This window comes from Onychomys torridus, chromosome 9 (genome assembly GCF_903995425.1).
Source record: "Onychomys torridus chromosome 9, mOncTor1.1, whole genome shotgun sequence".
Classification (NCBI taxonomy): domain Eukaryota; kingdom Metazoa; phylum Chordata; class Mammalia; order Rodentia; family Cricetidae; genus Onychomys; species Onychomys torridus.
In genome coordinates this window covers 91,366,189-91,382,746 of record NC_050451.1, presented here as the reverse complement: position 1 = coordinate 91,382,746, position 16,558 = coordinate 91,366,189, and the positions used below count along the sequence as shown (strand labels likewise).

At 40.0% G+C, this 16,558-nt stretch overlaps 1 protein-coding gene across 3 annotated transcripts in view; it reads right to left on the bottom strand.

The window, feature by feature from the left end:
- Nucleotides 1-16,558, bottom strand: part of Scel (sciellin) — a 99,967-nt gene that overhangs the window by 63,567 nt on the left and 19,842 nt on the right. For 2 of the 3 annotated variants that reach the window (XM_036199394.1, XM_036199395.1), the window contains exons 4-9: nucleotides 16,310-16,369; nucleotides 12,512-12,580; nucleotides 8,813-8,851; nucleotides 7,527-7,604; nucleotides 6,620-6,709; nucleotides 5,876-5,941 (exon numbers count right to left, since the gene is read on the bottom strand). In XM_036199394.1, the coding sequence (XP_036055287.1) occupies nucleotides 5,876-5,941; nucleotides 6,620-6,709; nucleotides 7,527-7,604; nucleotides 8,813-8,851; nucleotides 12,512-12,580; nucleotides 16,310-16,369 (402 nt within the window). The remainder of the gene's footprint in view (nucleotides 1-5,875; nucleotides 5,942-6,619; nucleotides 6,710-7,526; nucleotides 7,605-8,812; nucleotides 8,852-12,511; nucleotides 12,581-16,309; nucleotides 16,370-16,558) is intronic. The other variant, XM_036199396.1, reaches the window with a different exon arrangement.

Genomic DNA, 16,558 nt, shown 5'->3' with positions numbered 1-16,558 from the left:
ATGCAGGTAGCATTTCAAGAACCCAAGAAAACTTTCTTACCTTATGTGGGACTAAGAGAACAGGATGGTATGAGTCAGAAATGAAAATCATGAAGAGAAATCAGATCCAAACACAGCATGAGAACTCCAGCGTCTCAGAATTTGGAGAAGATAACATTCAAGACAGAAAGGCTGGATATCCTGAGGGTTGCTAGAGTATAGAGAATAGAATAAGCAAAAAAAAAAAAAAAAAAAACAGATTAAATAGCTGAGCCCAAACAACAAGGGGGATTCAGGATGAATGGAGGACAAGGAAGTGCCAGGAGCCCTGCTAAGGACCTGGCTCATTTTTCTAAGATAACACAAATCATTTTAATTGTTACTTATGGAAGAGGAGATGATCTGATTACTACTTTTTAAAAATAAATATAACTTTGTCAACCATATAGAGGGGTGAAGGGTAGATATAAGGGTGAGGGAAAGAGGACTATTAAGAGAGCTTCTATCGTCCTAATCCAGGAAAGAAATGATTCAAAATGGTATGAGTACAAGGAGACACACGGATTCACAAAGCATGTGGAAGACAGGATGCCAGCATTGCTCATGCACCGGGAACATGTGGTTAAGTAGGAAAAGGTGGACAAATCCCTTTGACTTTTGTGATGGTTAACTTTAACTGTCAACACAAACTAGAATCATCTGAGCAGAAAATCTCAATGAGGGATTTCCTACACTGAGTTGACATGCAGGCGTATCTGTGGGAAACTGTCTTAAGCAAGTTAATCAATAAAGGAAGACGCAGCCCAGTATGGGAGGCGCCATTCCCTAGGTAAGGGATCCTGAACTGTATAAAAGTGGAGAAACCAAGATGAGCACAAACAAGCAAGGAAACAAGTCTGCATCACTTCTCCCTGCTCTTTACCATAGACACGATATAAAAAGCTGTTCAAAGTTCCTGCATTGACTTCTCCACGATGATGAAATGTAACCTGGAATTGTAAGATGAGATCAATCTCCTTCTCCCCTGAGTTGATTTTTCTCAGAGTATTTTATCACAGCAACAGAAAGAAACTATATTTCAAGGTGCTGGAAAATTTGATGATGTTTACTAAGGTAAAAAGATCAGGCTTCAGTAAATTACAAATATCATGAACATGCTGAGTTTCCAATTATTTTGAGACATTTAAGTGAAAGTGTCAAGGAGGCGGGTGACTATCCAGCGAAAATCAGAAGGGAAGTCTGGAGGAGCAAGTGGCTTTGGGAGCCCTGTCATTGACACTGCTGCTGAAGGTCAGAGCACACCATCAGGAGAGAGGAGAAGACGGCTTTGAGCTTTAGGCACATCAGCACATAATGATTTGGTACAGGATCGTGAAGAAGAAAAGGTAACCCAGGGAGAATGGTTTAAAAGACAATCTAGAAAAGGGTGTTGGGGGCTTAGTGTGGTCGTGAAGGAGCAGTCTAGCTGTGCAGTGTGAAAGAACAAGTCCTTGCAGGACCTGCTAGATTAGCAGGGGGTTGTCACCAAGGCCATGGTGACTTCGGGGAGCCCTGTTCCTAGGAGGTGAAGATAACGGAAGCCAGCAAAATACAGATGGAAATCATTGGCAGGGTAAAAAAGAGAGAGAATGCCAACTGATCGGATTTGAAGGCTCTGCCCAGAAAATGTCAAAGATGATATTTTTAAGATGGAAGATTTGAATAAAGAGAAAACAGTAAAGCAAGAGCTGTCCTGGGGGGCAGGAGAATAGACACATGAATGTAATAAGGGACAACTAATAAAGTTAAAATTGTTATTTAGTCTTGATAAAAATGAAAGGAAAATATTTGTGCTGATGGCTTCAGATAAAACTTCAGAGACTATAAACTTGCTGAAATATCTTGATAATTCAAAACACTGTGCTGGTGATTTGTGTTTCAAAACATTTACAAACCAGTAAGTAGTACACTGATCACAAGAGCAACCTCAGAAGTCAGTGGGAAGAGGGAGGAGGGTTTGCTTAAGTGAACTTTACATGCTGCGTCCTACTGTGATGAATTAAATCTGTCTCTTTAACATCCATCCCAGATGAAGGGAAAGGCCTTCAAACTTCTCAATTTTCCCTCTGTTTTGTTTATCTGAACTCTTCATCTCAAGACTAATGTATATGTAGCAGAAAATTATCATTTTCTTAGAAAATTTTCACTTTTTATTTAGTCTTAGAAATCTTAGTTTGGAAATTATTGAAACTAATGCAAAGCCATGAGTAACAGTTACATTATTCAAACAATTAATTTATCATGAAAATCATTTTCAAATGTGAGAATCTTTGATTTCTTTTCATTAATAAGAGTAAAGGCACACAAAATTAAATCTTTTACCCAATTCTATTGATGAGCCTTAAAATTTCCTTAAAGCATTTCAGAGTGGTGTTTCAAAAATTAAAATTGGTCTTTGTGACATTCACATTTTCTTCTGCACAAAACATTTTATTTTATTGTTTATAATTTTGTTCATGATTGGTTTGGGGGATTTTGCATATAGTTCAGGAAAGGAGTTCAGACTTAGCTATGGGAATGTTTAAGTTACAAGGCTGTGAAAAACTCAGAACATATGAGGGGTTTGGGTTTGTTTTTGTTGTTCTTTGGTTGTTGTTTTGTTTTGCTATGCTTTTTTTTTTTTTTTTTTGGAGCTGAGAATCGAACCCAGGGCCTTGTGCTTGCTAGGCAAGTGCTCTACCACTGAGCTAAATCCCCAACCCTTGCTATGCTTTTTTTTTTTTTTTTTTTTGAGACAGGTAAGATTTGTTTAGCTATAAATGTGATTGGGAGGCAGTTAGTTTTGTTTGAGACAGGATTTCACTGTGTGGCCCTGGCTAGCCTGGAACTCTCTATGTAGACCAGGCTGGCCTTAAACTCATAAAGATTCACCTTCCCTTGGCCTTCATTAATAGAACAGGTCGAAGCCTTTGTTCCAGTTTATGCTGTATTAAACACAAGCTTTCAATCCAAACACAACTGATTTTGATTTCTTAACTAGCATGTGACAAGAAAGGAATGATCCATGGTGTGGAAAGCTGCAGAAAAGTCCAGGAAAAAAAGACTGGAGAGAGGCTGTCTCTTGGAATGGTGGTGCAGTCTGGAAGTCTCTGATATAAAACATCATTTCAGTGACAGATGCAAAGGGAAAGCATACATGTGCAATGAACAGAAGACAGGGAGGCAGTCAGGGGGGACAGTCGAAAGAAGAAGCGAAGGAGGAGAAAGAGGAGAAGATCCCAGCACACGAGCTAGAGATAAGGAGAAATAAGTGTAGCATTATGCTCCCAAGGTCTGAAAACTCATAGTCCCTAGTTTTAGCTGTTGATGACCTATTTTCATTTACTTTGGTTCCTCTGGGGTCAGAGATCTGTTTGTATAGCGTTCACTCCTTTATGTCATTAATAATTGCTTCTATTTTTTTCAGTATTTAATACGAAGTCTACCTATCAACCTTGGGATAGGTATACAAAGATGAGAAGCAGACACTGCACTCCTACTCCAAGGAAAAGCTCTTTACACCCAAGTCCTTATACACTGCCATTGTCCCCTCCTGCCCTGAAAGCTCAGGGAGAACCCTCAGTTTAGGCAGTGTGTAAATAACGCAAGATTCTATGATGGGAGCAGAAAGCTACATTGATTAACGAAACCTAACGACCTCCTCATTTTCTTAATGCTAGTGCTGTGTATCTGAGCTAGGTTTTTTCCCCTAAGAAACATTATTATTCATTTCATCTTCCACACTGGACTCATTCAGCATATTGTTGAATTGCTAGGGCTTTTAGCCAGGGCTGCCAGCTCCAAGCAAACCTATACCCACAATCTCAACATGTTTTGAATGTATGAGATCTTGACTAATGACCAACCCTTGCACATTTTTACAAAGTTAAAGAATAATTTGTCCATTGTAATGATAATTTATATTAATACCAAAAGAAAGAAGAATGAACCAAAATAAAAAGTTATTTTGGAGGGTTGGGGATTTAGCTCAGTGGTAGAGCACTTGCCTAACAAGCGCAAGGCCCTGGTTTCGATCCTCAGCTCAAAAAAAAAAGTTATTGTGGAAATATCTAATAAATACTTCTAACAAAAATACCATTTGTTGCCTATAAAAGAAAAATTAAATGATTCTCCTGATACTTGAGGGTACAGGAATACTCTAATCAACATAGGGAAATGTTGGTAGCTCCATGAATACTATCATCTGTAGAGCAATTACCTAGTAATACCCTGAGGAAAAAGGATGCTTTAAATATGCTTTATATACTTGGCAGTTCATATAACTGGAAGTCACCTGCAGATATGTATGCTTAAGAATAAAACATTTTAAGACAAAGTGGATGTTATTCCAAATTATGAGTATTCAATATGTTCTACAACTTGATTGACACGCCATATCTATATATAAATATATAGAAAGAAGTATGTGTGGTGTGGAAAGTAACTTAATTTCTTTGACAAACTAAAGCCTATTTATATCTTTACAGATCTAACTTAAATTATATTAAAGTTGAATTATAATATTATATGTTAAAATACATTTATATATTATTATATATGCTATATATTATATTATAAAGTTGGGTTGTAATAAATTATATTTCCACATATTTCTATCATTTAGAAATAAAAGAGCACTGGAAGCCTGTGTGGCAGATGAACATTTAGAAAATATCCCAGTATTATATTACACATACAGTTTCACAGTTGTAAGCAGGACAAAATCCCACTGAAATATGGAAACATTTTGGTGAAGATATTCTTGGCTTCTGACATGGAAAAGTGTTGGATATCTGAATACAAAGCTGACCTGGTCCAGTGACCCCTCCTCCCTCCTGTGTTAGTGGCGACATCCACCACTGGAATTCAACACTTGTAGAAGACACTTCTCTAAAAACCGAAACACAGGCTGCATGTTTTGTTCACTGAGAGAGCCCAATAATCCAGAATGATGTTTGACATGATGATTCATCTATTGAATACTTGCTAAATTGTTGATATGCCCTGCATGGGCACTATAGAGTAAGGGATCCCTCAAATAGTCTATAATTTTAATTATGTTTCTTCTGAAAAACAATAAATGAATAAATAGAAAACACTCGATTATCAGTTCCTGTTTACAGGAAACTTGCCACTCATGTCTCACTGGTCAACTGGGCTCATCACAGCCTGGAAGCAGATGGACTCACAATGGAGCCCTGCTTGAAATTTGGCTCAGTTCTCCCTCTGTCACTGTTACAAGCTGAATTGTGTCCCCTAAAATTCCCATATGGAAGTCTTGACTTGTTCTTCCTGAGAATGTGGCATTATTTGGGAGCAGGGTCTTTTCAGGTATTGTAACTTAGTATAATGTCACACTGGAATAAGTTGGAATTCTAATCTAATAGATCTGGTGGTCTTAAAAGAAAAGGAAATTTGGACTCAGCTATATGCTCAGGAAAGATGGCACATGGAGGTGAAGGTTGGCATGGAAATGACACACACAAAAGCATGCCTTTTCAGACCAGGGAATGTCAGTGATTGCCAGGAAGCCAGAAGCTACTGGGGAGAGAAGGATTCCCTCACAGCCCCCAGGAGGAGCCAATCCTGCTCACATTGTGATCTTTCACGGTGAGGCAATAAATTTCCACTGTTTGTTCCACTATATTTGTAGCACTTTGTCACGGAAAACATTGCAGCTCATATAGGCACCTCAGCTCTCACAACTTGTCATCAAGGGTGCCGAGAAGCCTGGCCCCACTCCCACTGGGCACTGTCTTCTTCAGAGTTCACAAAATTGCCATCAGCTTATTGAAAAGCATCCACAATTATATGCTGCCAACGACTAATATGTTCTTCTATCAGTGGCATAGCAATTACCTCTGACACCTTCCCTTACCTTCTGCTTGCTCCAGTGCTTGGAGAGGCATTGTGACCAGGAGGGGGTGGTGGGAACCAGGACTGTCTGTTAAGAAATGACACCAGTCATAACCACAGCATTTGAATGGCTGATCCCATCCCACATCTGGGGGTGGGAGGGCAGTTGATAGCTCAAAAGGCAACAAGGTAATTTTGCAGGAAGCCTTAGAAATAAAATGAACACTATTTTATAAATGGAATAAGAAGAAAGGATCCTATACTTCAGGCTGTTCCTGCCCTCCCTGCCCCCGCCCCTGCCCCCGCCCCTGCCCCCGCCCCTGCCCCCGCCCCTGCCCCCGCCCCTGCCCCCGCCCCTGCCCCCGCCCCTGCCCCCGCCCCTGCCCCCGCCCCTGCCCCCGCCCCTGCCCCCGCCCCTGCCCCCGCCCCTGCCCCCGCCCCTGCCCCCGCCCCTGCCCCCGCCCCTGCCCCCGCCCCTGCCCCCGCCAAGCGAACTGCTTTTTTTTTAATTTTTCATTTCCTTTGACACCAAACAATGTGGACATTTCCTGAAAAAGTGAAAAACGGGGAAAGAATGATAACTTAAATCTGGACTGCAGGTTTGTGTGTGTTTATCACGTTAGCCTTCCTCTATTTCTACCTTCCTGGTCTAATTCACAATGGAAATAACAACTTTATTCTCTAGCTATAACATGATGTTTAAACTGTAAGACAGAACACTCTGACAAGGATATTAAAACAGAAGGGAACACCACAGAAGGCTGACCTCGGCTTCAACATCTGCCAGAATGATGACCTCATAGTACAAGGATATAATTTCAGATTGCAGCTGTAGCTGAGATCTCTACTGAGAAGTCTAAGATGGAAAAAAAAATAAAGAAAAGAAGAAAAGAAGCAGAGACAGTAACACAGACCAGGGAAGGGATGCTGAGGCTAAGGGGGTCCGGAGCGCTGGCCAAGATTCTCAAAGCGAAATGGCTTAATGTGCTTGATGCAAGTATCTCCAATTGACAGGACTTCAACCTCCGGCTTAACCTTATGCTCAAAAATTCTATTGTGCTATATACTACATTTTCTTCATCCGTTCCTCCATTGCTGGATTTTACCTACATCGGTTTCCACAGCTCAGTTCTTGTGAGTAGTGCTGGAGTAAATGCTGCTATATTTGATTGTGTTTATTTTGGCTTTAAAAAATTAAGTTCTAAGTATTTTCACACAGGTATATATTGTCCATTGAGAATATCTCTCTCTGAACCCCAATACCCTCATCTATTCCCTCCTTCCCCCATTTATCTGGGATATGTTGGCTTAGAGTCCTCTGGGTTAGTACTTAGGAATATACTGGATCATGTAGTAGATTTATTTTTAGTTTTATGAGTGATGTAAAACCATATATGTTGAAAAAGGACAAAGGAACAGAACAAGGTCCCCCAGAAAGAGCCTTGACTCTGCTTTCAAGTAGAATTAGCCTAATGTACAGAGCAAAAGAAGACGCTATGGGTACGTGGTAATGTGTGGTTATTCACTTTTCAAGTTAAACTCACCCTTAGCGCAGCTCCAAGGAAGGTTACTTGAAGTAGCATAGCTCTTAACATCTAAGCTCACCACCAACATCACCTAGAGGAGCTTAGAGTATAGCTCAACCAGAGGCAGACACAGGGCACCCATCTTACCTCTTTTTCTTCCCAGGGGTGGTAGCAGGTGTGGTAGCCATGGTGGTAGTGTTTGCGTTAGGGGAGCTTCCAGCTGGCCTGTTTAGTGAGCAGAACAGATCAGCACCTTCCTTCAGCTTCTTCACCACTACCTCCTGCCTTTGAAACATCTTATAATCCACTCATATCCCAACCTACTGTCCATCCACAATAAAACATTTCACTTGAAGACTGAAAAGCAGTACGAGAAAACACTCTTCCATAGTTCCCCTGTCCTGGATGCTATCAGGCTCTCACACAGCTGGTTAAAAGATAAAGTAACTGGCCGAGAAAGTTGTTAACACCTGGTGACATACTATAGATTTCATTCTCTTAATTTCATTATTTTGTTGTGATTGACAGAATTATGCTGGGTCTTTTGCATTAGAAATGTGATCTTAAGAAGAAATTGAACAACACACATTAGTAATCTCCATTTGGTATTTATTCTCCATTTTGGTACATATTCAGATCCTCAAAAAATGGCACTGACCCAGGGCCTGTTTTATACATTAATATTTGGCTCCAGCATGAAAAGTATTTTATCTATAAATACAGTTTTTAAGGGTAATTATGTTAAAGCTCATCCAATTTGTGTTGCTTTTAAATACTAGGAGAATGTGCCAAAGGAAATTCATTTCATATTGTCCTGGTTTCATGATTCACTGAGTTTTCACAGAGGGAAGCAACATTGATGTGGGGGGTACTGGGTAATAAGGTGAGGTATGGAATGAGAAAGAGTTGGTTGCCTAAGAAATGAGGGGAAACAAAGGCCATTGTTTTATTTTGTTGAGTTTTTATGTGTAGAGGTGTTTGGCCTGCATGATTTCTGTGTACAACTTGCATATGTGGTGCAAAAAGAGGCCAGAAGAGGGCAGCAGATTCCCTAGAACTGGAGTTACAGGGGGTTTTGAGCTGCCATATGGATGCTAGGAATCAAGACTGGGTCCTCTGAAAGACCAGCCAGGGCTCTTAACCATTGAGCCATCCCTCCCGCCCTGAGTCCATGTTTAAATATAAGACTAAAGGCATTGATCTAAACTTTAATGATATTTTTAGAGTAATGGTCAGTACGCTTTTTCAGTACGAGTCCAGGCAGAAAAGCACTTGATCCTTTGAAGCCTGTATTGGTTCTTCTCCTTGGCTACTAACTCTGCCAACACCACAGGGCTAGGTGTATTCCAATGACACTTTGGCATGAGGGTTGTAAGCCTGGATAGTTTTTTAAAGTATACAAGGAAACACACACCAGTTAGGAGAACACTTACGTCTTGGTTGCTTCTGGTGTCCTAAACACGGATAGTGTTCTGGAAGAAAAAAGGAACAGTGGCACAGTTTCAGCAACCGTGAAAACCTAGTTAAGTCTTCCTTTGTCTGCGCTTGTCCAGGAATTAAAGGTTACGAGGAAAAACTAGAGGTTACTTGAGAGGGAGGAAAAAACATCACTATTTGAATAAATTTGGTGAGATGCTTTCATGGTTTTTAAAACCTCCTGTACTAAATCCCAAGATATTCTTTTTCTTCAGAAAAGTCATTATTATTAAAGTCAATGTCTTAAGATTCTAGATTTGATAATGTCAAATGTAAAATTCATAATCTTACCACCAGAACACCTTAACAGAGACATAGATGAGCTAAGAATAAGGACGCACAGTAATGGAGCCCCTGGGTTTGTAAGCCAGGCAGCATTTTATTCTACCATGAGCAAAATCAAAGGTTTTTACTTGAGAAACATTGTTCTAAAAATATAGAGGGTAATATGGTCTGCACAAGGCTTGCACCATATCAACCAGTCAACATTCCAGAACATAGCAAATAGGGGATCCAACCCACCAACTGAAGAGGTTATTAACAGTTCATGGCTTCTAAAAGGTCAAAGTTTTGCTTTAAGAGTGCAGTTCTGCTGGGCGGTGGTGGCACATGCCTTTGATCCCAGCACTCAGGAGGCAGAGCCAGGTGGGTCTCTGTGAGTTCAAGGCCAACCTGGTCTACAGAGCAAGATCCAGGACAAACACCAAAGCTACACAGAGAAACCCTGTCTCAAAAAAAAAAAAATGAGTTCAGTTCCTGGTAGGTTGACAGTGCTCCAGTAGATGATGTCACACCTATGAGTACATGGACAGCACAAACCTGACTTGGGCTATACAAAGAAACAATAAAGACATGGGGTGGGGGTGAGGTGGCTACAGAGATGGTTCAGCAGTAAGGGGCACTGATTATTCTTCCAGAGGATCTAGGTTCAATTCCCAGGACCAACATGGCAACTCACACCCTCTTCTGGTCTCCTCCAACACCAAGGCATGCACATGGTACACAGATAAGCATGCAGGCAAAGCACCCATGAGAATAAAATAAATAAAAGTTTTTAAAAAGGAATTGGGGATAAGAGGTGGATCTAGGAGGAGTTAGAGGGAGGCATGGCAGTGAATATGATCAAAATATATTGTATGCGTGTATGAAAGAAATTTTCAAAGAAATAATTATATATTTTTAATATACAGAAGGTATATCAAAATTACTAAAATATTACAGAAAGTATTAAGTATGATTGAGAGTTGTTAGGTAAAAATAAATAACTAACACTTAGAAAGGATTATATTTGAGCCTTTTCCAAAGTTAGTGAGTGATGGTACCTATTGGTTAGTTGGTTTTCCAAGCTTTGGGCCTTAACTGTCTCAGCACCAGCATTTCTGTCTGACTCTCAACACAACACAGAAGTTTGTATAAACATTTAGCTTATCAAATGTCCTCCAGGTCTCTTTCATGCTTCAACAATTTTATATCTAATCTTTTTTTTTTGTAAAAAAGAACTTGTCTATGTGTTACATTTTACAACTTTTTGAAAGTAAAAGGGAGCTGGTGAGCCATCTTGACATCACTTTGAATTTGGGGTGTGTGGTAACATTTGTTGTTCACCTTCCCGACTCATTGAAATCTTAATCCACTTGTTACTTTTCATATTTTTATAGTTCAATGACAATACTCCCTATGTTGGTAAAAGGCATCAATGAAATACTTTAGTGGTCTTTAAAAAAGTCTGTAGCATAAATAATCCTTTGTGTTTGCCTTCTTCTGAGCGCACAGAAGCCACATTTACCACCTGAAATGGCCATGAAAGAGTGTGGACAGAATGTCGTTACCATATCCAGACCTCTGTAAAATTCCCTGCCTACAATTTATGCTCTTTCCTCCTCCCCTACTACAGTTTTGATGCCCATGGATTGAAGATGGCAACATTAAAACATGGAAAGAAGTTGGCTGCCTAGTCTCTCCCTGGATACTAGACTATGACAAGTCAAGCAACAATCTATTGTTAAACCATTTAGATTTGGGGAGAAGGAAGGATGGACTAAAAGCACCCCATCTTGACAAATTAGTCTACTTAGGTTGGGCCCTAGGAGAGAACCTACCGCTATTATTCTGTTAAATTAACATATTATTAAATTAACTCCTTGCCATTATAACCATACATTACTGCATCTGAGAAGCTTCTGTTTACATCAGGCAGTGGTTGGCACAGTGACTCACAACTATAGCAGACGATGATTAACACAGAGACCCACAACTGGCCAACATGCAGAGAATAAGATACTGCAGAATGTTCAGCTCCAAATGTAATACATATGCCATAGTCTCTCCTCCCAAAGCTCAGGGATCTCGTTGTGGAAGAGGGGACAGAAAGAGTGCAAGATAAAGAGACAGTGGGTGGCTACAAGGGAACAATGTGTTCTGGGCACAGCAGGGCAGGCATGCATATACACTCACAGCAGTTCTGATAGCATGCACAAAAGCTGTGCAAGCCCACAACAGACCAAATCCCAGCATCTAAAGATGAGACCTGGGCAGGAAGTCCCACACCTAGCCATGGGGCTATTGGCAATTGTCAGTTTCATGAAGGGAGAGAGAATTTTCTCTGAAACTGTGTCCCCCAATAAGTTGACCACACTCTGGTGGAAGACCTCATATCTGCACAAATTAATCTGGATGAAAGAAAAAAAATAGGACATAAAGTTTAGGCAGTGAGGTGGTTTGAATGAGAACAGAGCCCATGGGCTCATATGTTTGAATAATTGGTCCTTAGTTGGTGGACCTGTTTGGGAAGGATTAGAAGGTATGGCCTTGTTAAAGGAGATGTGTCACCAGAGGTGGACTTTGAGGTTTCAAAACATGAGCACCATTCCCAACATGCTCTCTCTTCTTCCTGTGGTTGTGACCAAAATGTGAGCCCTCAACTGTTCCTTCACTTTGGCATCATGGACTCTAAAGCTCTGAAACCAGAAACCAATTAAATGCTTTCTTTTACAATTTTCCTTGGTCATGGAGCTTTATTAAAACAATAAAAAAGTAAAACAGTGAGTGTGGGGTGTAGTGGATCTGGATGTGGAATGACAGAATATCATCAAAACAGATTGAAGGGCAACATTTCAAAGAAATAATGTTTAAAAAAAAGATCCAAGGAAAAGATTTACTTCTACAACAGAACACTAGGGGGCTCCCTAACCTAGTCTATTAAAATTACTCTCCAAATTAGCTTCAGGATCTTTATTTTCCATGCCACACATTACTTAATTTTTTAGTATAATTCACGTTTCTAACATCGATGTATAAGTTTACAAGGGGTTTCACAGAAGCTGCTGTTTCTCCACCATCACGGTTGAAGAACCCATGACCAGAGAATAGAGACTGATATTCCTCAGAGTCCAGGCAGGGCCTGTCTTACCTGTACTCAAAACTCATACTCAAATCACAATCTTTCAAATTAACCTACTGTTCTCTAAAACCTAGACCTCTGGGAAAATTATATATCTAACTAAGATTCTGTGAGTTGAGGAGACAATTCAGTCTTCAGAGGCTTCTCCTCCTTGGGAAAAAATAGCACCAGTGCAAAAAATCCTTCGGTAAACACTCCACCCCCTCCCTGCATCGAAACATTGAAGTTCACACACAGTGGGTTCGAAGCACCTCACCTGTCCAGCGCGTCATCAGATCTGTACCGGCTAAGCATGGCTTTTGGTTCACTTCTCTCAGTTATTTTCCTGTATATTGACCAAGAGGCAAAATTACAAAATTAGCTCATAAAACCTATCATAAATTCGACAAAATGTTGACCTATTTAGCGAGGAAAGGTACATGTTAGGAAGGAAAGGCAAAGTTGGCATACAGAAGTCTTCCAAATTTTGACTCAGATAAAATAAATATGGGAAAACTAATAAATGATACATCACTGGTTTCAGTGATCTTTCCATGCTGTCATAAGTCACTGAAGTGTGACATGTTCACACTGAAGGGAAGGATATCTGACACTAATGCTGTAGTGGCTGATAAATACGGGTGCTGTCTCAGAGTTGCAGGTTTCTACAGAATCTTTTCATCGGGTATGCTTTGCCCAGTTTTGTTAGGTGCTGTAAGCCCTCTCAGTGGGCTAACTCCTAAAATGCTTTATTTAACATTCAGCACCATGGACAGGCACGAAAGCCAAACACCTGTGACAAAAAGCTCTTAGAAGGAACAGAAAAGAGAGAAAGGGAAAGGAGAGCGTGAAAGATGAAATGATAGATGTGTAGAAGAAAGGGCAATGATAGAGGTGGTCAGGAGAGGAACAAGAAGAAAGAAAAACAGGAAAAATGGAGAAAGAGGAAAACAAAGAGAGGAGGCTCGGCATTGAGAAACATGACCCAGGAAGATGGGACTGCTCAAATAGAAGAAATCCTACTTCATGCCTCAAAGTCCTGTAACCCATGAAGAGCAGGTTCTGTGGGAAACTATGGTGTGATTTGTTGTGTTTGCATTTCTTGGTTTAATTTTTAAACTCTGAGTAGTATGTTTCTTGTTTCTTTTTTCTTTCTTTCTTTTTTTTTTTTTTTTTTTTTTTTTTGAGACAGGGTTTCTCCATATAGTTTGGTGCCTTTCCTGGATCTTCACTGTAGCCCAGGCTGGCCTCAAACTCATAGAGACCCGCCTGGCTCTGCCTCCCAAGTGCTGGGATTAAAGGTGTGTGCCACCACCGCCGCCCGGCTTGTATGTTTCTTTTAATTGCAAATATTTGGAAGTAGGTAATATACAATGCATTTTGTTAACTAAAAATGCATCTTCTTTATCCTAGAGGGACAAATACAAATTACAGACATGTATCCAAAGACAAAATGTGCTTGATGTTATTTAAAAAAAAAAAAAGAGTTCAGGCAAAATTCAAGGAAGTTATACATTGAGGAAACTGCTTTTTAAATGTAAAAACCAGAGGATTTCCTGATAAGGTGCAGAAAAATAGAACAGACATGAACATTTACAAACAGACATGAACATTTACAAACAGACTGATGGAACAGTACTGTGAAGACAAAAATGAAGGAAAGAAAACTCTGCTAAATTTCTCAAGTTTTGAAGACAGCTTTTAAGCAAAGTCATGAAGTCATGAAAAGGCCCTCTTTTTTGTAGCAAAATGGCAGAGTGCTGTCTACTGTGTGAAAAGTTCTGGATTCTCCTCTCAACATCTCAAAACAAACAAGCAAATGCACAAAACAAAAACATAAACAATTTTACAACAACAGCGACAAAACCAGCCCATTCACAAACCCCATCACTTTAGATTTTGGTTGGCTTTCTTCTTCCTAGGTCTTAGCACAAAAGCAATGCTTCCTGAAGTCCTGTGACCTATGGAGAGCAAACTCTGTGGGGAATTATAGCATTATTTATTATTATTATTATTTATTTTCATTTTCTCCCCTCCCCCACCTTCAACTGGGATACAGATTCAGTGGAAGCTGGGCTATTTTGGATCCAGTTCTGAGCTCAATGTCTGGCTCCAAGGATCTTCCATAGATGATATTAACATGAATATATGATCTGTCCAAGGAACTACAGAGTAAGATTTTCTAGGTTCAGATAACATGATACTGTTATCTAAGACAATGAGGCTATGTTAGCTCAGTCTCTGCTCTGCCAGCTCTTTGCACACATTGTCACCTCTGCTGGAAACCTATACCTACCAAGTGGCTTCACTTAAGGCTTCCACCTCATTCTTTAGGCAGTAGCATCCACCAAAGACCACTTCCTCAGTGGGGTTTGGAATTATACAGGCCAAAGCAATCTCTCCTTTTTCTCTATTTCCACAACACTGTCACACATCTGTTCCATAGCTACTCCTTACATAAACCACAGTGTTGTGGCTCATGATCTTTTCTGTGAATGTAAGAGTTTCATGATCTGTACTCCCAAAACCCAGCAGATGCTCCAAGATGGCTGTGTGACCACCACAGGAAACCCTTGGGGCTGGGTCGAGAAGTGATGAGCAGCATCATTTGAGCTAATACCAGTAGAATATGCCATACTCCTAGAGGAATCTTATTCTGTGATATGAATTATAGACCATCTCTAGGTCCACAGAGCCCTGTTACTAATGATAAAAGTTTGGTGTACTGCTTTAGTCAAAATGCTAACCACTAAGAGGAAGAGTTCAGGAAACCAGTAATATTTAAAGGGTAAAGTTAGCACAGATGGCACCACGGTCCTGTTATAGGAAGGTGCACTATGGGTAAGCTGAGAAGATGGTACTTAGTCCTCAGTGCCACAGTTCAAATGGGTGTGTGTGCTCTCCAGTGTCCCAGAGAAACACTAGTAAATGCATGGAACAATTCTCCTTGGTAGTTGGATTCAAATAATCAGTGTCTCTTTGCTTGGTGAAATGAGGGCCCACTGTGAACCAGATGCCAATCACCAAAACAATGAAGAGTAAGCTGAAGTCACAGACAGTGAATCCCTAGACCATAGGACAGCAAATTAAAATTCCTTCAGAAAGAGAAAATGCCACTGAAAAATTGGTTATCATATGGATGGGCCAATATTTTATTGTATAAAATAGAATTGTTTAAAAGTACTTTCAAGGACAATAAATCAGGAAGTGGGGACAAGGGATAATTTAGAACAAATATGTGGCATATATGTATAAAATGTCACAATGAAAATTATTACTTTTGTACTAACTTTAAAAAGAATTAAAACCAACAGTTAATCTGTTGAGCTAAAAGCTGACATTAGAGACACAAAGTGGTAAGTTAGGCACCTTTAGAACAGATCAAATTTATGAAAAGTTTTAAAATGGTTAAGAAAAATTCACAACTATAAGATTCAAAAGTAGATACATTTCCAGGTGTATGCGTAGTTATTTTATTTTTAATTCACACTCCCTTACCAAAGACTCCTTTCTGGTACACAAATATAAGCCACTGCACCAAGTGAAACTTGACTGTGATAAATATTTAGGTTCTGCTAACAGGTGTGGCTGTTGCTAAGCCTGTGAGTACAAGCATGTGCCAATGAGAATATTATCTGTTTGATGGATCTGAGACTATTCACATCGTTGTGATTGCTCATTTTATCTGAATTTTCCTATCAATTTGTACTTGTCAGTTTCCTTAATAACACAGACAAGTCAGTGTTTTGTCATAAGTCCATGGCTTTCATAAAAGAAATGTGTTGTCCCATATAGCACATGAGCTCTGGAGCTACTTCTGTATTTTAGCCTTCTCTCCCTGTCAGTGGAATGGAATGAGATGATTTATGACCCTCCTTCGAGCCATGGTTCTGGGAGCTGACACAGGACAGTTTTCTGGAAGAAAGCCTTAATGATACTCCAGATTCTCCTTTACATGTGTATGTGTTGAAGAAAGCCCAAGGCTAGCTACAAGTACTCATCTGGCTTGAACAAGTTCTCTCTCTCTAACATCTCCATTTTTGTTGTAAGTGATGTAATTGTTGGAGACACTCACCTGTCCAAGGCATCATGGGAGTTATGCCGGTTAAGCACCACTCTGCCATAATTTTCATCTCTGCAGAGAAAGACCCAAATTAAGTCACATCAAAAGTTACCATAATGTTTGCTAAGCACTAAATAAGAGAGACAGGGAGGGAGTTTACAACTTCAGGCAAGGTTCATTTGTTTTACTCCATGCCTAAGAGCCCAACCGTAACTCTAAACTAACCGGTCACAACTTGCAGGAGTGGAGTGGAACAAGTTT